This window comes from Hyaena hyaena, unplaced genomic scaffold (genome assembly GCF_003009895.1).
Source record: "Hyaena hyaena isolate Hyena2069 unplaced genomic scaffold, ASM300989v1 scaffold_190, whole genome shotgun sequence".
NCBI lineage: Eukaryota > Metazoa > Chordata > Mammalia > Carnivora > Hyaenidae > Hyaena > Hyaena hyaena.
In genome coordinates, this window is record NW_024080822.1 from 1,532,352 (window position 1) to 1,554,175 (window position 21,824).

General features: G+C 46.1%; 1 protein-coding gene across 3 annotated transcripts in view; it reads left to right on the top strand.

The window, feature by feature from the left end:
- The window catches only part of FAT1 (FAT atypical cadherin 1), a 127,920-nt gene extending 107,065 nt beyond the window's left edge, over positions 1 to 20,855 (top strand). For 2 of the 3 annotated variants that reach the window (XM_039241195.1, XM_039241194.1), the window contains exons 16-28: positions 135 to 272; positions 2,231 to 2,374; positions 3,162 to 3,359; positions 3,908 to 4,709; positions 4,869 to 5,000; positions 6,958 to 7,115; positions 7,888 to 8,350; positions 9,671 to 9,824; positions 10,005 to 10,115; positions 12,372 to 13,003; positions 13,798 to 13,935; positions 18,571 to 18,606; positions 19,449 to 20,855. In XM_039241195.1, the coding sequence (XP_039097126.1) occupies positions 135 to 272; positions 2,231 to 2,374; positions 3,162 to 3,359; positions 3,908 to 4,709; positions 4,869 to 5,000; positions 6,958 to 7,115; positions 7,888 to 8,350; positions 9,671 to 9,824; positions 10,005 to 10,115; positions 12,372 to 13,003; positions 13,798 to 13,935; positions 18,571 to 18,606; positions 19,449 to 20,062 (3,720 nt within the window). In that variant the 3' untranslated portion in view covers positions 20,063 to 20,855. The remainder of the gene's footprint in view (positions 1 to 134; positions 273 to 2,230; positions 2,375 to 3,161; positions 3,360 to 3,907; positions 4,710 to 4,868; positions 5,001 to 6,957; positions 7,116 to 7,887; positions 8,351 to 9,670; positions 9,825 to 10,004; positions 10,116 to 12,371; positions 13,004 to 13,797; positions 13,936 to 18,570; positions 18,607 to 19,448) is intronic. The other variant, XM_039241196.1, reaches the window with a different exon arrangement.
- The last annotated feature ends 969 nt before the right edge of the window (positions 20,856 to 21,824 follow it).

Sequence of the window (21,824 nt, forward strand, 5' to 3'; positions counted from 1 at the left end):
CAGTCAGTTACTGACGCCGTTAGAAACGATTGCCTGAGAGCAGCTCGTTGTCCATAGCAGAAGCTTGCTTCTTGCTTCATAGAGTCCTGCCCTGTCCTCAGCTGTCTTCTGAGCAGGAGTGTCCTGTTTTCCAGGTGATGGCTGACGATGCTGATGGACCTTCGAACAGCCACATCCGCTATTCAATCACAGATGGCAATCAAGGAAGTCCATTTACAATTGACCCAACCCGAGGAGAAATAAAAGTGACCAGGCTTCTAGACCGGGAAACAGTATGTGCAAAAGTTTGGCTTAAATTCTTTACAGATTACCAAGGTGGTAAATAGAAGTTCCTTGTCCACATAAGGGGAGGCACCAGAAGGGAGAACCAGCCTTTTTCTCTGGCAGTGACAAGTAAGATACAAATACTTGGAAAGCAATTCCAGTATGAAACTCTCAAGAATAGAAGAGATGTGTTTCATACTGCTAGAAGTTTGCATAATTAAAAGTTCGTATTCAGGAAGAAACTACTATTGGCTCCACTGTTGGGAGGCACTTCGTGGAACTAGAGCTTGGGTTAAATAATGGCAGATGCGGAAAACCATAGTCGTGGAGAGAAGGTGAGTCCTGTGAGGAGCCGCGCGGAGAAAGGAGGACGTGGCCCCTACTTAGGTGATCATATTAGATTGTGTTGGAGCAGGGGAATCCTACCTGGAAATGAGGGGCGGATGCCAGGAAGGGGTTCTCGGAACAGCTCAGGTTCACACTGGATGCTGCAGGCAGAGGGAGTTAAGGAGGATTTGTGAGCCTGGGAGTGACTTGCCAAGGAGACCACTGTGCAGGCGTGAGCACCACAGAAGGCCTCAGTGGTGTTTAGCTTAGTGAGCCACCAAGCAAGTAGGAAGCCCAGCGCCTGTGACTCCACAGTGAGGCACCCAGAGCCTGGTTGGGAAGTGGCGTGACGAGCGAGCAGGGAAACAGATGCAGAAGCTTTGTGAAGGAGGCTTTAGAATCTGCAAAGCTCAGACACGCCTCTGCGCAGGAAGTGGTGGTGGCCAAGATGGCGGCTCTCTTCCACCCTTCTGTAATTGGTGGTGCCATTGGAGAAAACTGGGGCATCATGAGGCCATAAACTTCGCACTGGGAGAGGTTGTGGCTTGTGGGTTTTGATGTTGATTTTTAGAGGTGAGTGACATATGTAAGTAAAAATTTTCAGCCAGTATTTGGACAGTTTACTCAAACATCAGAAACCTGAAAGCTGGAAATATGGATACGGCTCAGGCCTCTGGAGATGATTATAGAGGCGGTCTGAGGTAATTAGATAAATGTGAGCAACTGAAGAGAGGAAAGCCAGGCCAAACTTCTGTCCCTCTGTGTGTCTGTCCCTCTGCTCACAGGCAGGGAGCTGCCTAGGGAGGTCATGAAGTGAGGAAGTGAATGGAAAGGACCCTGGTGATGAGAGAGTGTAGTTTCAGAACAGTAAGGTAAGGGTAAGATTAGAGCAGTTTGCAGAAATAGTGATGAGCTACCTCATGAAAGTCTGAATTCTTTCATTCCTTTCCTGACCTGTTGTTTTCAGGAAGGGACTTTCCAGGTGTTTAGGAAGCGTGACTCTTAGGCTTCAGGTTGCTGTACTGCTGGGCCGAAAAAATTTAGGACTTGGGACTGTCATGCATGTCAGCTCTTTTAATGCACTAACATCTGATAGGAGCCAGCAGAGGAGATGGCCCTTGGTGTGTGCCAGGCCATTGGCTCTTTTCTGTTGGAGCATCCTTTAGGAGTAATAGTCTGCAGAACATCCGCTGGGGATTTAGCCCACTTTCTGCCCTAGAATAGAACCTTTCTCGCGTGATACGGTTTCTTTCATAGAGGTCAGTTGTCCTGAGGGATTCAGACAGCTGGCTGCGGTCCACATGTAAAAGTGAGGGGGGAGGGTGATCCGGAGTGTCCTTGAGCTGTTGAAGAGAAAGTAAGCGCTCGGGGTGGAAGGCAGCTTCCCTCTGCCTCTGGCTGACAGTCCCACTGGGCCTTCGAGAAGGCTGCATCGCTGCTGCATGCGTTCCATTTTGTAGGTCTTGGCAGCGCACCTGCTCGTAGGTTGGGGAGTTGCCCACATGCGAGGCAGGACACAGCAGATGATGACGGTCACCCAGCTCTGCCCTTGCGGGTGATCAGCGGTCCGCTTCTAGTGCAGCCCCGTCCTCGGGCCTCGTGAAGTGAACACGCGTTTCTCTGTCTTGTCCCCGGAAAGATTTCAGGTTACACGCTCACGGTCCAGGCGTCTGATAACGGCAGTCCACCCAAGGTCAACACGACGACCGTGAACATCGACGTGTCTGACGTCAATGACAATGCCCCGGTCTTCTCCAAGGGCAACTACAGTGTCATTATCCAGGTAACCTAGGATGCTGACCGTTCTTGCGACATGTTCCTTTCGAAATGAGCTCATCCATTGGCTTCAGTTGTTTGTTTGAAATCTCTCTCTTTTCCAGACTGCTCTTTAGGAAACTGTAAGAGTAGACCTAGAGGGCTCTCCGTAGTACTAAGAGATGAGCGTTTTCAAGAGGCAACCAAGCTTTTCTCTCTTCTTTCTGTACTTTGGTTTTTAAGACATTCTCACTAGCTTGGTCCTTAATCTGGTTTCCTGCCTTTTTTTTTTTTTTTTAAGTTTATTTTGAGAGAGAGCACACATGTTGGGGAGGGGCAGACAGGGAGAGAAAGAGAATTCCAAGCAGGCTCCATGCTGTCCGTGCAGAGCCTGACCTGGGGCTCGAATTCAGTAACCGTGAGATCACGACCTGAGCTGAAATCAGACACTTAACCAACTGAGCCACCCAGGCACCCCATCTGCTCGCCGGTTTTTGAGAGGCGTCAGACTCCAGTGCACCTCTTCTCCTTTCCTCCTCCCCAACTCCATCCTTCTTCCACTTCTGCTACCCACACATCCTTCCTTCTCACACCCTCCCTCCTCTCCAGACCCCCACCTTCTCCCTCCTTCTCAAGGCCGCTTCTCTCCTTTGTCTTACTGTTGAATTCCCCGCTTCCTGTTTCCCCGTCATATGGAGCCCCAGTGAGACTTTGTTTTCGGTATACTTCATTTTATAGAAAACTCACCTATGTCTCTTACCATACAGATTTGGTTTTATCGGAGGTCCTGTGTGATTTGGTTCTCTTACATGTAGGAAAATAAGCCCGTGGGTTTCAGTGTCCTGCAGCTGGTGGTGGCAGACAGGGACTCCTCACATAACGGCCCACCCTTCGTCTTTACTGTTGTGAGTGGGAATGATGACGGAGTGTTTGAAGTGAACCAGCAAGGGGTCCTCCTGACCTCGGCTGCCATCAAGAGGAAGGTGAAAGATCATTACCTACTGCATGTGAAGGTATGAAGGTGTTCAGGATTTTATATTGTGGATTCTTAGAGAAGACCTCCTTTGCTGACTATAAAAACAACATGAATAGAATTGTGGATTTTTATTCTGTTTGTTTGTTTTTTTGATGTATATGTATTTTTGAGAGGGGCGGGGAGACAGAGGATCTGAAGCAGGCTATGCACTGATGGTGCAGAGCCCAATGCAGGGCTTGAACTTAAAAACTGTGTGATCATGACCTGAGCCAAAGTCAGACACACACCTGCCTGAGCCACCCAGGTACCCCCTTACCTTCGTTTTTATCCCACTGTACTGGGGGGGGGATGGATCTCATCTATCCACTTGGTCATTTGATCATAGACATTGATGGAGCTCACCTCCCTTATGAATTAGTGAAAGGGCTATAAAGAAGTATTTATCCTTTTCCTTAATAGGCTTCTTGTTCAGAAGTATCTCATGATAATTTTGTAAAACTTGAGCAATGTAAGCCAAATATTTATTAAGTTGTTAACGATGACACAGACCAAGGTGTTTTGTGTTTTGTTTTAATTTCCTCATAGGTGGCAGATAATGGAAAGCCTCCATTGTCATCTGTGACATATATTGACATTCGGGTCATTGAGGAGAGCATCCATCCACCTGCCATCTTGCCACTAGAGATTTTCATTACTGCCTTTGGAGAGGAGTACTCAGGCGGTGTCATTGGGAAGATTCATGCCACAGACCAGGACGTGTATGACACTTTAAGCTATAGTCTTGATCCCCAAATGGACAACCTCTTCTCCGTCTCCAGCACAGGGGGTAAGCTGATAGCACACAAAAAGCTAGATATAGGGCAGTACCTTCTCAACGTCAGTGTAACCGATGGGAAATTCACAACGGTGGCGGACATCACGGTGCACATCAGACAAATAACGCAGGAGATGCTGAACCACACGGTCGCGATCCGCTTCGCCAACCTCACCCCGGAAGAATTTGTTGGGGACTACTGGCGCAACTTCCAGCGAGCTCTGCGGAACATCCTGGGGGTGAGGAGGAATGACGTACAGATCGTTAGTTTGCAGCCCTCTGAGCCCCAGGCCCATCTGGATGTCTTACTTTTCGTAGAGAAAGCAGGTAGTGCCCAGGTTTCAACAAAACAGCTTCTGCACAAGATCAACTCTTCCGTGACTGATCTCGAGGACATCATCGGTGTTAGGATACTGGATGTGTTCCAGAAGCTCTGTGCAGGACTGGATTGCCCGTGGAAATTCTGTGACGAAAAGGTGACCGTGGATGAAAATGTCATGTCAACGCACAGCACGGCCAGACTGAGTTTTGTGACTCCCCGCCACCACAGAACAGCCGTGTGTCTCTGCCAAGGTAACTCACAGAAATGTGTGGGGGCACAGGTGATTTCCTGTGCAGCCGTGGAAGGCTACACATGAACCATTTTTTGTTGAATTTCTTGAAATGCCTATTAATTAGCTTTCCCCTGTCTCCATTCTCTCTCTTTTTTTTTTTTTTTTTTTTTAAACAAAGAGGGAAAATGCCCACTTGTCCATCATGGGTGTGAAGACAGTCCATGCCCTGAAGGATCTGAGTGTATTGCTGATCCCAGAGAGGAGAAGTACGCCTGTGTCTGCCCAGGTGGCAAGTTTGGTCAGTGCCCAGGTGAGAGTTCAGTGATGAAGGGTGCTTCTGTTTGAAAAAGTCACTTTCAGTGTTTCTTGCCATTGTGGGGGTTTTTGTTTTTTGGTTTTTGGTTTTTTGGTTTTTGGCCTTGATAAATACTGTCACATGCGTTTATTATAACAAGTCAAGCATATGGATGAGTAAGGAGGAGCAGTAGTAACTTTTCCCCTCTTCCATATGACAACTCACCTGAATTAATAGTGATGCTGTGTCGTCTTCATCAGCGTGCTCATATAAACATACAGACCCATACGTACATGCTTGTTGTGTTTTTTCCCACATTCCATTTAAGAAAAAAAACAAAAACAGTTACCGTATCTCATATAGTGTACTGCTTGCTCCCCCCCACCCCCCGTTTAATGTATGTTACAGGCATCTTTTCAAGTCCATGCACCTAGACCTGATGCTTTTGAGAGGCTCTATTCAAATGTTATTCAACATTTTCCTTGTTCATAGAGCTTAAGGTTGTTAAGGTGTTTTCTTGCGTCAAAAATGAATCCTTTTCTGCCCTTAATCATAGTGAGGCACAGAGTAATGTGTACAGTTGGGGTGTTTTTGTTTTTGTTTTTATTTATTTTTGAGAGAGATAGAGACAGTGTGAACAGGGGAGGGTTAGAAAGGGAGGTAGAGAATCTGAAACCGGATCTAGGCTCCGAGCTAGCTGCCAGCACAGAGCCTGGCGTGGGGCTCGGACCCATGAACCGTGAGATGATGACCGGAGCCGAAGTTGGACTCTTAACCTACTAAACCACCCAGGCGCCCCTACAATTGTTGAATCATTCTGTGGCAGCCCTGAAACTTCTATAACAGTATGTGTTAATTATAGTTTAAAAAAAAAACACTTTTATACATACAGCCTTATTTATTGGTGCTTTCTTTGCTAAAACAAGGATTTAGTATGTCAAAGATTAACTACATTTTTAATTTTTAAATATACCATTATGTTTCCCAGAAAGTTACACCAATTCCTTTCTTGCAGTCATGTGTGACTGTTTCACTCCCCATTTCCTTGGCAATGTGAGGTTTTCAATTAAAAAACAAATTCCTTCATCCAGTGGGCACGAAATGATATCTAGTTACTTTAGTTTGTATTTCTCCATCTTTTTTGTGGAAGTTTTTTTTTTTTCTTTTTATTCCTACTAGCATTTCCTTTCCTGGACTGTTCATAGTCTTTGCTGGCTTGTCCAGCTTATTTGTCTGGTTTTTGTTTTCACACTCTGTGTGCTGTGAGCATGGACATTATATCCATCCCACTGTCTGTATATTACTGGTCTTTTGTTTACAGTGTCTGTTGTCATTTTGAAATTTAACTTTTTGTTCTGTATAATTTTTACATAACCATTTCCAACCCTGGAGAGTGATATTATTTTCATCACTTGGAGACTGGGAATTATATCTTGCTTGAAAAGTTTCCCCAAGCCACCTGAGGCTGTGTAACTATTTTTCTAAATTGTCTTCTAATAATTTTATATTGAGCATTTTTATTTTTTAAATATATATTTTCTGAAGTTTATTTTGAGAGCATGTGTGCACACTCATGAGTAGGGGAGGGGCAGAGAGAGAGGGAGAGATTCCCAAGCAGGCTCTGCACTGTCAGTGCAGAGCCCAACATGAGGCTCGTAATCATGGACTGTGAGATCATGACCTGAGCTGAAACCAAGACTGAGCCACCCAGGTGCCCCTGAACATTTTTATATTTAGGTCTTTCACTATTTTAGAACTCAGTGCTTGCTGATACAGTAGTGTAATTCTCTTCCAAAAGCAGACCCAGTGATGCGGTGCCTTTTATTAAAACAAATTGACGTTTTCCGTCAAAATGAACTTTATAATGTTATAGCCTTAAATAAAAACTTATATCAGTGTTTGGTGGAATCTCCCTTTTAAAGATATGCTTCAGCTTGGTTCTGATTTATGTTTTCCTCTTTGTGATTCCCAGGGAGTTCATCTGTAACATTTACTGGAAACAGCTTTGTGAAATACCGTCTGATGGAAAATGAAAACAGACTGGAGATGAAATTGACCATGAGGCTGAGAACGTACTCAGCTCACGCAGTTGTGATGTATGCTCGCGGGACCGACTACAGCATCTTGGAGGTACGTTTGTGTACCTCTGGTTACGGAAGACTTAAAAATACAAAATTACATTTTATGTTTCTATCATCCATTTTTGAAAAAAACCTGGGACGCATGGGGGCTCAGTTGGTTAAGCAGCTGACTTCGTCTCAGGTCATGATCTCACAGTTTGTGAGTTTGAGCCCCGCGTCAGGCTCAAATAATTTTTTATAATAGTTTTATAATAATAATTTTTATAGTAATTTTTTATTATAAAAAATAAATGGTTTTATTCCGCACCTACATGGCTCCTTGATACTTCAAAGTTTTAGACTTGGTGGGCCAAAAAGCTCTTTTATTTGCTCTGCAGTAACAGAGATTGACTTCTGTTTTTCACACCCTTTGTAGGTCATGTGACCATTAACATTCAAACTCTAAGTGATACTACATCTTCTTCATAGAGAGTTTATAGAGAGCATACATAAAATGCTTGAGGTGGTAATTATCTCACCCCCCCCCCTTTTTTTTTTTATCTTATTGATGCTAGTTTTGGTTGTTCAATTAACAAGTTAATTATTTCCATGATGCTTTTTGGATGTGTCATTTGAACTTGATATCCGTGTACGGTCCATTTCTGCGCTCTCTCTGCAGTGATCAGATGAGCTTGTGTTCTGTAGTAGTTAAGTGTCTTGCTGACTTTCTGAAGACTTTCTGCCTTCAGTCCCTGACCATGCCTCTCGGTTAGATGTTTGGTCAGAGTTTATAACTGCAGATTCTCTGGGAGTAATGTGAACGGCACTTGTTTTCATGACAGATTCATAATGGAAGGCTACAGTACAAATTTGACTGTGGAAGTGGTCCTGGAATTGTCTCTGTTCAGAGCATTCAAGTCAATGACGGGCTGTGGCACGCAGTGTCTCTAGAAGTGAACGGAAACTACGCCCGGCTGGTTCTCGACCAAGTTCATACTGCATCAGGCACAGCCCCTGGGACCCTGAAAACCCTAAACCTGGACAACCATGTGTTCTTCGGTGGCCATATCCGCCAGCAGGGCACGCGGCACGGAAGAAGCCCCCAAGTGGGTAATGGCTTCAGGGGTTGTATGGACTCCATTTATTTGAATGGGCAGGAGCTCCCTTTAAACAACAAACCAAGGAGCCATGCACACGTTGAAGAGTGGGTGGACGTCTCTCCTGGGTGCTTGTTAACGGCCACGGAAGACTGCTCCAGCAACCCTTGCCAGAATGGAGGCGTTTGCCAGCCGTCACCTGCTGGAGGTAAGCTTCATGACGTCCTTTTTATACAATGTTACACACATACACACTCGAGAAGTTCCTCAGGTATTTTTGTTTCCCCCTTTTCATTCAAACGCTAGGTCAGGTACTGCAGTCGGTATTAGAATTGAGCAGTTGGTCCGTGTGCCACCAGACGGGGCTTGGGGTAGGACTCTTCCCCGCGGCAAGGCCCCCGGGCGTGGGGTCTCACCGCTGCCGTGTCCTGCAGACACACGGCAGGTGCACTGAGGGGACGCATGTCCAGACCGCCTCCTTCTGCACCGGGAGCCACTCGTGAACCACGGCTCACTCTGCACTTGTTTCCCACCCACACTGACATCGACCCAGCAGCACTCGGAATTGTACACTTGCTCCTTCTCCAGTGCTCTCCTTTGATGTGATGGCTCCACACCTAGCGGCTACTAGTCTTGCTAGCTCTAGAAGGGGTTGGTTTCCAGAAGGCCTCAAAGCCTCCTGAAGTGTCGCCAGCTAAGCCTTAGCATAGATGAGGACTGTGTGACTTAACCTGGCCCCATTTGCTCCCTTACCCGTAGTAGAAATCATGATAGTCCTGGTGCCTGAGAAATCGAGCTTTGGTAATGAACAGAGCAGACCTCGAAGTAACACTTGGGGGAGATTTCAAAAGCTTTGGCCCTTTGTTATTGTCTTTGGGAAGCATCTGTGAACCTATATGCACAGACCAGGCCAGGTTGTCCCCACAGCAATACTCTGAATGCCTTTAGACTGTGCTCGTGTTTCCTGTCCACGTCAGGTCAGCCAGGAGGCCGAGAGAAGCATGCTCTTAAAACGTGTTACGGGGATCCCCGTGGCAGCCACACACTGGCTCTGTCACAGTCTTTGCAAGAGTCTGACGTTCTTTATGCTCCTTTGGACAGATTTGACAGTCCCCTTTCTTTAATGGGAGCATGTAGTCTTCAAAGTGCTTTCACTTCTATTATTCTCTCGTTTAGCCCTCAAAGCTTGTGAGTTGTGAATATATTGAGATGCTCAGTAGTAAGTGTTGTCCATCTACGTGGCTCCTCGAAAGAAGGACTGCTTGGCCCGGCGACCTTACCTAAACCACGATTCACTAAAGCTAATGACGAGTTCTTTCTTCAGTTCTTCATGTTATGATTCTCCCCAAAGTGGAAGGTATAGCTTGTTGATCTAGACAGCATTTTACCCAGAGGCAGTAGGAATTTTACTAACTTTCATGGGTCTTAGATCCTTCTCTTTCACTTACAAGTAAAAAACCAATGTACTGAGATACAATTTTTGAGTTATTGGAGGATTGGACTTTTTTGTTCCCTTCTGTCTATTTAGGTTATTACTGCAAATGCGGCGCCTTGTACATAGGGACGTATTGTGAGCTGAGCGTCAACCCGTGTTCCTCCAACCCATGCCTCTACGGTGGCACGTGCATCGTGGACAACGGAGACTTCATCTGCCAATGCAGAGGATTGTACACGGGCCAGAGGTGCCTAGGTTTTTCTTGACTTTCATAATTACAGTATTAACAAGTTTTTAAATGGATACTTGGTATATATGAATACTTGATACGTACATACGTCTGACTACATTTATGTGTTTTCTCTTGTGCTGTATTTATTTGCTTACAAAGTGGTAAGTTCATGCATATTTCCCCTTCCCTTTTCAGGTGCCAGCTCAGTCCATATTGTAAAGATGAGCCCTGTAAAAATGGTGGGACATGTTTTGACAGCTTGGATGGTGCCGTCTGTCAGTGTGATTCGGGTTTTAGGGGAGAAAGGTAAGTGGCTTCTTCCAAAATCTGTATCTGCACGTCTCCCTCGTGTCACACCAAATAGCAGGTACAACGGAAGTTTAGTAATCTGGTCCCCGCTGCTTCAGATTTTCATAATCCTCCCATAGCTGCTTGTATAATTTGTCTTTTCCCTCTAACAAAGAACCAGTGAGCAGGGAATGATGTAATGCTGACCGGACCTACTTGTGTTCTGTCGAGGTGTTTATAAGCAGAGTGTATGGGTTCTCGCAGGCAGTAGCTGTTTGTGGAAGGAGTGATGCTGTTTTTAAGGTGGAGACACATGAAGTTGTTACCTGTCTTGAGTGGGAGGAACAAACATTTATAGAGCATCTAGACACCCTCTCAGCTCGCACTCTCTTTCGTGGTCCTTACTGTAATGTTACAGAGGTGATGGTGATTTCCACTGGGGGGAGAATGAGGCCCAGAGCTGCCTGCTCTGCACTTTGAAAGGGGCAGGTTGTAGTTCCAAATGCCTTTTCACTAATTCAGTTTTAGAAGTTATTCGGTGAGGGGCGCCCAGGTGGCTCAGTCAGTGCTGAGTGTCTGACTCTCCGGGGGCATGGTATCGAGCCCTGTGCTGACAGTGGCCAGCTGCTTGGGGCTCTCTCTCTCTGCCCGTCTCCGACTCACGTGCACGCGCACGTTCTCTCTCAAAAAAAGGAAACAACAGTGCATGTTACTCCTCAGTGCCTGAGGCTTCCCTGCAGTGGCCACTGTCAGTCTTTTTTTTTTTTTTAATGTTTCCTGTAGTACATTGTTTTTTTTTTTTTTTTTTTTTTTTACAAATAGTTTATTGTCAAATTAGTTTCTACATAACACTCAGTGCTCATCCCCAAAGTGCCCTCCTCCATGCCCATCCCCCCCTCCCCCCCACATCCATCAGTCCTCAGTTTTTGTCAGCATTCAAGAGTCTCTCATGGTTTGCCTCTCTCCCTTTCCCCCATTTCCGCCCTTCTTCTCCCGCTTGTTCCTCCGTCAAGTTCCTCCTAATCCTCCTATACGTGCAAACATATGATATTTGTCCTTCTCTGCCTGACTTATTTCGCTCAGCATAACACCCTCAAGGTCCATCCATGTTGCTACACGTGGCCAGATTTCATTCTTTCTCATTGCCATGTAGTATTCCATGGTATAGATAAACCACATCTTCTTGATCCATTCATCTGTTGATGGACACTTAGGCTCTTTCCATGTTTTAGCTATTGTGGAGAGTGCTGCTATGAACATTGGGGTACATGTGCTCCTATGCCTCAGCATTTCTGTATCCCTTGGGTAAATTCCTAGCAGTGCTATTGCTGGGTCATAGGGGAGTTCTATTGTTAGTTTCCTGAGGAACCTCCACACTGTTTTCCAGAGGGGCTGTACCAGTTTACATTCCCACCAACAGTGTAGGAGGGTGCCCGTTTCTCCACATCCTCGCCAGCATCTAGAGTTCTCTGATTTGCTCATTTTAGCCACTCTGACTGGCGTGAGGTGGTATCTCAGTGTGGTTTTGATTTGTATTTCCCTGATGAGGAGGGATGCTGAGCATCGTTTCATGTGTCTGTTGAAGTGGCCACTGTCAGTCTTGCTTGAAGGCTTTGAGTGTGAGCTGCTTGTAGGTATTTGCATATGCTTTGTTGTTTCTTTTTAAAGTTTATTTATTTTGATAGAGACAGAGTGCAAGTCAGGGAGTAGGGGGAGTGGAAAGAGAATCCCAAGCAGGTTCTGTGCTGTCAGCACAATGCGATCTCGTTAACTGTGAGATGGTGACCTGAGCCAAAACCGAGAGTCCCTGCTGTAAGCCTGAGCCACCCAGGTGCCCCAACAGGAGAAACATTTTAAAACGGAGAACTGTTTCTTAACCTTTCACATGTTTGAGGAAACTGTCATATTTGCAAACAGGAACATCTCCTTAGAATTTGAGGCTAACGCATTAGAACAGTTTCCAGCATAGCATCTGTCAAAATGCACATTCCTGAAGAACCAGAAACAAACCGGTACGCTCAGCTCAGTCTGAGTGTGCTGTGGTCATCTGTGGAATCCCAGAAAAAGGGCATTGAAATATGGTTTATCTCCCGGATGTACAGCGTCCGGGCTCACACGATCAGTCACCCCGAAAGGTGTTTGTTGTAGTCACCGTTGTCGGCAGTGTGTTGTCGGGGTTACAGATGGAGTTTCGCTTGGGTGCCGTCCTCCTCCTGTGAGAGCTGCGGGCCGGCGTCTTCTAACTCCTGTTGCTCGCATCTGTCCCCCTTGCAGGTGCCAGAGTGACATTGACGAGTGCGCTGCCAGCCCCTGCCGAAACGGGGCGCTCTGCGAGAACACGCACGGCTCCTACCACTGCAACTGCAGCCACGACTACAGGGGGAAGCACTGCGAGGACGCCGCCCCCAATCAGTACGTGTCCACCCCATGGAATATCGGACTGGCCGAAGGCGTAGGAATCCTCGTCTTTGTGACCGGGATTTTCTTACTGGTGGTGGTGTTCGTCCTCTGCCGCAAGCGGATCAGTCGGAAGAAGCAGCACCAGGCCGAACCCGAAGACAAGCACTTGGGCCCGACCGCAGCCTTCTTGCAGAGACCGTACTTCGACTCAAAGCTCAATAAGAACATGTACTCAGACATCCCGCCCCAGGTGCCCGTCCGTCCTATATCCTACACGCCAAGCATTCCGAGTGACTCCAGGAACAACCTGGACCGCAATTCCTTTGAGGGCTCTGCTATCCCAGAGCATCCCGAGTTCAGCACCTTCAACCCCGAGTCCGTGCACGGACACCGCAAGGCAGTGGCCGTCTGCAGCGTGGCCCCGAACTTGCCCCCGCCGCCGCCTTCCAACTCTCCTTCTGACAGCGACTCCATACAGAAGCCCAGCTGGGACTTCGACTATGATAGTAAGAGCAGCCTTTTCCATCTGCGGGAAATGTCACCGAGCTCAGCAGTGACCTTGTCAGTTCTGCCAGAGCTTCTGGGGGCTCCGGTCACAATGTGTGGCGCCTCTGGCAGTGACAGAGAGGCTCAGACTCTGAAGACCTGTAGCGTGACTTGAGAAACCATCCCTGGCTGAGCGCTGTAGCCGTGATGTTAGGTTCATCAAGGAATTGAGCCTAGTCCTGTTCGTATTAGCATTCAGGAGAGAGCATTCCTTCTCTCTAATGGACGTGGGTTCTCAAGTATGGTTCAGAGGGCTTTTTAGGACAGAGAAATTAGTACGGGCGTTTGCACGATAGGATTTTTAAAAATATGTTCAGAAGTGGTAGTATTTAGAGTAGTGGCCTAACACCTTTTGATGCCTTAAAAATGCCACATATACCTTTGTAAAGGCTATTTTTTTCTTTTTTTGAGAGAGAGAGAGAGAAGTGGGGCTCCAGCTCACGAACCGTGAGATCATGATCCGAACCGAGGTCAGATGGTTACCCCACTGAGCCACCCAGCTGCCCCCAGAAGGAAGTTTTAATGCCCTTATCCACGAGTGAGCTCCCCAGGCGGGTCCCTGAGAATTTCTGTGGTGCCGTCAGCAAGAGTACTTGTAGGTGGGGTGTTCCTCAGGTGCCTCCCCTCTCAGTTGTTCCTGTACGAGGGGCGTGTCGGGCAGGCTGCGGGTCCCACCTGCTTGGCGTGCGCGTTCAGCGGTGACCCGCCGGGAGCCTTTCCCTCATGGAGCTGACCGTTGTCCCCTCCCTTTCAGCTAAAGTAGTGGATCTCGATCCCTGTCTGTCCAAGAAGGCCCTGGAGGAGAAGCCTTCGCATCCGTACAGCGCCCGGGAGAGCCTGTCAGAAGTGCAGTCGCTCAGCTCCTTCCAGTCAGAGTCGTGTGACGACAATGGTGAGTCAGCCGCTAGGAAACGCCCTGGCCGGCAGCGCGGGCCCGTGTGCGCGACGTTGTAGACGCGCCAGTGCCCCTGTGGAGTCCCTCACTGTGGCTGCGCCCCCTCGGGACCGTTGGTGAACGGGCCCTTGTACGACTCGCGTGGGCACCTGCAGGGGATGGTAGTTAAAACCCTCTTCGTGGGAAAGTGCTTGAACAGGAGCCACTTATCAGAGACAGGGAAGAAAACCTGCCTCACTGAAAGCTCTTCTGATTGGCTCGCTTCATATTGGCCTTTTTTCCTACATCAGTAAATGTTCTAGAGGTTTTGTGGGCTTAAGAAAAAAAAAAAAAAAGGCATGCTTGTAGCAGCTTTCTTGAGCGCGGCCCCGCACCCCCGGGGGAGCCCCATGCAGTGGTCGGAAACGTCCGTTCAGGCAGTACCTTCGGGATCACAAGGTTCTGTTTGTCTCTTCCCCCGACTTCCCTGCCGCCCAGCTCCCACTTGGATCAGAGCGCACTGACTGAGAGCACTGTTTAAGAGATTGCTAGTAAGTTGGATTCTCTTTCTGATGAAGAAAGTTTGGCAGTGGGATCTTCTACTCTCCCTAGGTCGATGTTGATCCTAAACAGCTTCTCTGTGGTAGCACATACCAGTAGGGAAGATGTCAGTATTCAGTAACGAAATCATTGGTAGTGTAAAGTTTTGAATCTCAGAATTCGTGGAATTGGCTAATTTTTTTTCTGCATAAAAACGTAATGTGTTCAGACATTTCAAATATTGGGTGGAAGGAAATCACCCATCAGTTGATTGTTTCTAAACCCAGAGTGGGTCCTTTTCCAGACTGGCCATCAGTAACCTCCCTCCATTTCCGACTGCGGGCATGTTCTGTGTAGTAGTGGAGTACCGTGCTTATTACTCAGTGATGAGTGTATGAGCATAACCTTGCTTATTAAACCAAAGACAATAGAATAGACTCTTTCTTTCATTGGGCTTAATTTTTTTAGAACATCAGTGTTGTCAGCTTATGTAATTTAGATCTTGGTTCCCAAATGCTATTCATAAATACATTTCACAGTTTTGTCCGTTTTTTCCTAATCTCTTTCCTTGAAACGCTGGTCTTTTTAATACTCCTACTTTTAATTAATTATGGTCACATCATTAGTTATGAGAATGATTGCCAGAAAACACAGTGTTAGAGCCAGGAGTGTTTGTCTCTATCAGTCATAAGGCCTGTATGAAGAATGTCTGCCTAAATTCCATTTTTAGTTTTCTAACATTACCACACAGGTGCCTTACAACAAGATAAATATATTAGCTTATCGTTCCGTAGTTTAGGAATCCACCACGGGTCAGTCGGCTAATATTAAGATGCCTTTCCTGGGGGCTCTAGAGGACAATGTGCTTCTTCCCTTCCCAGCTTCTAGAGGCCACGTTCTTGCATCCCCGGCTCGCTGCAGCCACAGCCCAGAGAGGTGCTGCCCTTTTAAGGACCTCTGTGAATACAGTGGGCTCGTATAGACCGTTCAGGAAAATCTCCCCACCTCAAGGTCTTTAATCACACCAGCAAAGTCAGGGACGATAACACATTGATAGGCTCGCGGGATTAGATGTGGACGTCCCGGAGGGCCGTCATTGTGTGTGTGCCACACGCACACACGTTTATCTTGGCATGCACGCTTTCAGACAATCTGATACAAACGAAAAGGGAATTTACCTAGGAAACGGCCGGGCAGATGGTTTGCGTTTCTCTGCTGGTATGTCAGCAACCCAGCTGTTAGCCTGTCTGCAAAAAAAGATAAGTAATTTGGAGTAGGGGTACACAGAACAGAGTTAAAGCCAGTTTTGTATTTATATTACATATTTTACTGTATTAGGTAATGCTCAGTTTTTCTGGGAATGTACGAATTCATTAAATAAACCCAGAAAATGGACTTAGCAAGTATTTTACTATTTATTTTACTATTTAAACGTGAACTCTTTTGCCCACGAGATGTTAACATCAGGATTGTTTTGTCATGACTAGATCCCTAAGTGAGAAAACTTAGAGTAACAAAATTGCTTAAAGTACAGTATAACGTGGTTACCTTATTTCTGTGATTAATATATAGCTTGATTAGAAAAACGTCTAAGGTCTATCACAGCAGGCATATAGGAGTCGTGCAGAATTATGGGTTATTCACTTCATTTGTTTTACATCATGAGGTAGAAATTGTATAAAATCCTATTTAATGCATTGTTTTCTAACTGAAGATTTTCCTAATTTACTCCTTTTGTGCCTTTCTACAAGCTTCCATAGTGACTGTCATACACCTTGTCAACGCTGTAGTTGACACGGTGAATGAAGAAGGTATAGTCACAATACGTGTGCTGTGTGTGCGTCTGTAGTGACTGCTACTAGACTAGTGTGCTTTTGCCCATGGTAGTGTTGTGAAAAAAGCGTCCGTGGTTTTGAGGGGGTTGAGTACTTTTGTGCGGGTGTGTACATACACCTGTAAATATTTGTGTGTGTGTGTGTGTGTGTGTGTGTGTTTGTTGTGTCTTTGTTACTTTTTGCCACTCGTAGATATCAGAAGTGACCTCTAGGATCTTGACAACTTGAATTTGTCTAGATCCTCTTCCTAGGAATACCACTAAGACCCAACTTACAGAATTACTTACAACTGACTCTTCACTTCTGGATTTTCCCTGCGTATAGTCAAGGATAATGGTAGAGCAGGGCAGAAAGTAATTATATTTGCATTGTATGGTTTAGTGAAAATTCATATGCAGCTTTATCTTTGTTCAAAAGAAAGGGCATTGATCACCACCTAAAATTACTTTAAGTCTGCCCTTTATTAATGCACTGAAGTCTGAGTAATCCCATGTAAATTGCACAGGCTGGTCGTTTTTAAACTGCAGATCACATCACCTAGAGGGCTTGTTTAAAAGCCTGATTGTTGGAAGCTGAGTCTCTGCTCTTCTAACACATTCTCAGTTCATTCTGATGTCACTGGTCTAAGGATCCTGCTTTGAGGACTGCAGGCATAGACCCCCGATCCTCTTTGCTAGGAGAGGTGTTTTCAGGTTGGAGCTGAGGATGGTTTCGTGCCAGACGTGATCGGGCGGACCAGCAGGGGTGCGGTGGGGTCTGTGAGTCTTACACGCACCTTCCTCAACATTTACCTGGTGAAGCAGAAAGTAATCTGTATTGTGTTTTAAATATTGATGGAGTTTTAAAAAGCAGAAATTGAATCTCCTTCACTGAAAAACATATCTTGGCATATCTAAGAAATACAAATGGGGATTAAAGTTGAATGCTAGTTTAAGAATGCTAGCTTAAGAATTGAGTGCCTATGGAGTAAACACATTCTCAATTCTCTTTTTAAAAAGAAATTGCTACGTTTTTTAAAAAATTCTGTAGGTACACATTGCCTTAAATATGAGCTTTCTCATTTTTTAGTTCACTTCAGTTTTTGATTTAAATTCCCAGTAGAGAGCCATCAGTGAAATTCTCTGTATTCCCAAATATGTGGGTTTTCAAGAACAGTGTAGAATGCACAGAAAGCATTGGTCTGGTTTAGAAAAGCACTGAAGTGATGCTGTTTCTATCCTGATTACTAATTTTCAATAATAAGTAAAATGCCAGTAGCTAAGAGTTAGGGCTTAACCTCCATTATCTGATTTAATCCTCATAGTAAAGGGATTTCCACTCCTTTTTTTTTTTTTTTAATTAAAAAAATTTTTTTTTAATGTTTTATTTATTTCTAGGAGAGAGAGAGAGAGAGACAGCGTGAGCAGGGAAGGGTCAGAGAGAGAGGGAGTCACAGACTGAAATAGGCTCCAGGCTCTGAGCTGGCAGTCAGCACAGAGCCCGACGCGGGGCTCGAACCCACGAACCGTGAGATCATGACCTAAGCGAAAGTCGGACGCTTAACCGACTAAGCCACCAAGGCGCCCCAAGGGATTTCCACTCCTGTTTCAAAGATAAAAACCTGCCGTTTAGCCTGCATAAGTAACCTGCCCAGGGCCATGTGGCCCTAACTGACATGGGATTTACATCTTTTGCTGCCTTCTAGCTAGAATTTTGGGGTGGGGACTAGAGTAAGTGCAGCTGGAGGCTGTCCCAGGAGAGGTGAACAATGTCAGTCACACTCAGATTTTTGAAGGGAGTTTCTTCTAGTGATTCACGAGTGCCTGGGTTTGTGAATTTGTGTGAATGTACGTGTGAGGGCTGCCAATGTCTTCTCTAGTGTTAGACGTACGTGGGTTTTGTCAGAAGATCTCTCAGTACCAAGAAGGTGTTGCTTAAATGCCTTACCGATTTATACTTAATGACAGCCTATAGATTTTAGTTCTTCCTCACCAAATTGTGTGCTTTCAGGCTCAGATTGCCAGGAAAAAAAGGAAAAGAAAGTAAGCTCATGTTTGAGTTTCCTGGCAAAGTTCCTCACTATTTTTCCTCCCCTCCCGTGTCCCATTTCATTTGTGCCACGTGCATTTCTCAACCATTTGGAATTCTTGTAGATAATGGCTTAAAGGCATGATACATGGCTGACTGGCCTTGACGAACAGTTTGTATTGTATTGTGTACTTATCTTTATTGCCTTTTCAGCCGGCTTTCTGTTTTAATTATCAATGTTTTCTTTTTCTCTCCACTCTGCCCCCAAAAGAGTCTTTGGCTGCTCCTGACCTCAGCAAATCAAGAGGTGACTTATGCATGCCAGTTGTTCACTGATTCACTAAACAAAATTGGTCAAGATTTGACCCCAGGGCCGACTTGCTTCACGTGTCTGGCTCCGCGGGTGCCGCAGTTACTAAGTACAGGGCTGCTTGTGTGCTGCCTTTAAATGTGTACTGCCTCGCCTGTCTATCAGAAGAGTCCAGAATTCGGGGGGTGGGGGGTCAAAAAATTAATCTAAAATGATCCTTAGGTCTTGTAAAAGTAACAAAACTGACTGTTGTAGTCTATCAAAAATCGTGTTCTGTTTTTCAGTGCTTGCGTTTTGCTTGATTTGAAGGCATGCTTTGGTACCTACGTTAACGTCATTTATTGTTTTTCTTAGGGCTGATGAATATAGTACGGTTTTTAATATAAAGTTCACTATATTGTTGTAAAGGAATTTTGTTTTTTAAATTTTACCTTGCTAAAAGTTACCATGGTTATTTTCAAGAGTTGCTCCAGTGTTTTTTGAAAGCCCAAACTTGTGTCCGGAGCCCGAGCTACTAGAGCAGCGGGTTCCCGGGGACACGAGGGCGGCTGCCGGGCGGGCCGCCGGGAGTCGCGCGGGTTCCGTAGACGCGAGCACACGGCTTCTGCCCAGCGTGGTTGCGCTGCACGTCCTTGAATGTTGGGTACTTACGTGAAGCCGTGAGGCCACATTTTGAAACAGAGCCTCGTTCTGAGAGGTTGTCAAAGCTGGGCAGCGGGGCAGGGGTAGACGCCGGGTGAAGGCCTCGCACTGGGGTGTGTGCGCTGCCTGGAGAAAGAGCTCCGTGGAACAGACGCTTGGCGGGAAAGACACTGAAGTCTGTTTTGTTTTCTCCCAAGGGTACCACTGGGACACGTCGGACTGGATGCCAAGCGTCCCTTTGCCGGATATACAAGAATTCCCCAATTACGAGGTTATCGATGAGCAGACCCCCCTGTACTCGGCAGACCCGAATGCCATCGATACGGACTATTACCCTGGAGGCTACGACATTGAGAGTGACTTCCCCCCTCCCCCGGAAGACTTCCCCGTGCCTGACGAACTGCCCCCCTTGCCTCCGGAGTTCGGCGATCAGTTCGAATCCATACACCCTCCGAGGGACATGCCCGCCACCGGGAGCCTGGGTTCCGCCTCCAGAAGCCGACACAGGTTCCATTTGAATCAGTACCTGCCCCACTTCTATCCCGTGGATCTGTCTGAACCTCGCAAGACAGGCGCTGGTGACGGCGGCCCCGGCAGAGACCCCTACGCCCCTTGCCCTGCAGGGCACCCCAGGAACGTAGAGAACACGCCCCTGTCCGTGTGCGCCTCCACGGCCTCCTGCTCTGACGTGTCGGCGTGCTGTGAAGTGGAGTCCGAGGTCATGATGAGTGACTATGAGAGCGGGGACGACGGTCACTTCGAGGAGGTGGCCGTGCCCCCGCTGGAGGCGCAGCAGCACACGCAGGTCTGACGCCCGGACTCCCGCCGAAGTGCCTGGACTTGGACGAGCCCGGAGATCCTCCCACAGACGAGCCTCCGCGTCCGTCTCTGTACAAGTGCGTAAGCACGGGTTTTGGTGAGCCGGAAGGGGCCCGGCTGCACCGCGGCTGCAGCGCCCGCCGCGCTTGCCGCTCCCAGCCTGCTGCCCCTGCGGGACAGGTTCAAGTCCCAACACCTGTTCTTGCATCTTGCATCTTTACGTCTGTCAAAATACTGAGACTCCGTCTTCTCACCTTGTTAGCATGATTCATGTATTTATATAGATTTGATTATTTTAATTTTCTCTTTTCTTTTGTAAATTTTATGTACAGATTTGATTTTTCATAGTTTTAACTAGATCTTCAAGATCTTATGTGCATTTGTTTTTTGACCGAATTTTGGTGGTGTTAGTGTCATTACCTAGCACCCTGATTTTTTACTACAACCAGGGTTTCTTTGTGTCCTTTTCCATTGAAGGATGACATTTCATTAAGACATTTCAATATAGTCCTTTGTTTCTAGCTGTACATAGGATGAGGAAAGATTGTATACATGGACATGTCTTAAATGAGTTAATGTATTTTAGAACTATAAACATTTTTCATTATTGGAAAGTGTACTGGGGACCTTCTGCATACCTGTTTAGAACCAAAACCATCACGACACAGTTTTTATAGTGTCTGTATATTTGTGATGCAATGGTCTTGTAAAGGTTTTTACTGAAAACTACCATTAGCCAGTCTTTCTTACTGACAATAAATTATTAATAAAATACTTTAGCTTTACTGCCTGTTTTTCTTCTGTGTCTGTGCTCTTGTTCGGGATTCACTTAATGACCTGACAGGGACGGACGGATGAAAAGACAAATACAGACACACAAGCTTTCCGTGGCCTTCAATGTCAAAGGTTCCACCCTGCCAAACCAGGCTGTACCTACAGATGTAGCCACTAGGTGGCAGCACATGGCTACTTGATCCCCCCCTCAGAAATACAGGTATAAATATAAAACCACGCCCTTTTATGTGTTATTCCAACGAAAACTAAGTTTTCCTTTACACATTTTTTTCACTCTTTAATAGTTCTAATAAGTTAAATGCTTCCATGGTCTTCACCTATGACTTCTATCAAAAACGACGTGTAAAGCATTCGGTTTTCTGTAGTCAGAGAACACATCCTACTTCTCTATGATTCAGTTGAACTCGAGAAGCTATTTTCCGTGTGTATGTATGCGGTGAAATCCATCCATCCAATACCCACTGTGCCAGCTGTATCAACCTAAGAGCTAAAATAGCATAACGAAAAAAACCACAAACTCAAACCCTCTGCCGTAGCCACTGAGAACTCAAAGCTGTTTTCCTCTCATTCCTGTTCCTATTTTTAGGTCTGTATATTGTTCCAAGAGTCACTGGTATTTTTTAGGAATTGCTTATTGATTCAGTGTGACGTTCGAGGGAGGCCATGTAACCTAACCACCCCATTGAGTTTTACACCATAATTTTGGGCTTAATCCACTTACATGCTTCTCATTGTTTTGGTGATGTCCATATTACCTGCTGAGCCAAGCAGTATATGATGTGCATTTCCATTTACTTTGCTACTTGCTTTTCTGAAATAGTTGCCTTCATTTGTCTTTTACTCTTTAAAATCTATGACTATTTCATTAAGTTGCTCAAACATAGTTGGTCACCTACCATAGGCTCTTCTACGTGAAAAGACAAAAATCCCCTACCTTGTCTTTTCCCTGTCATGGCATA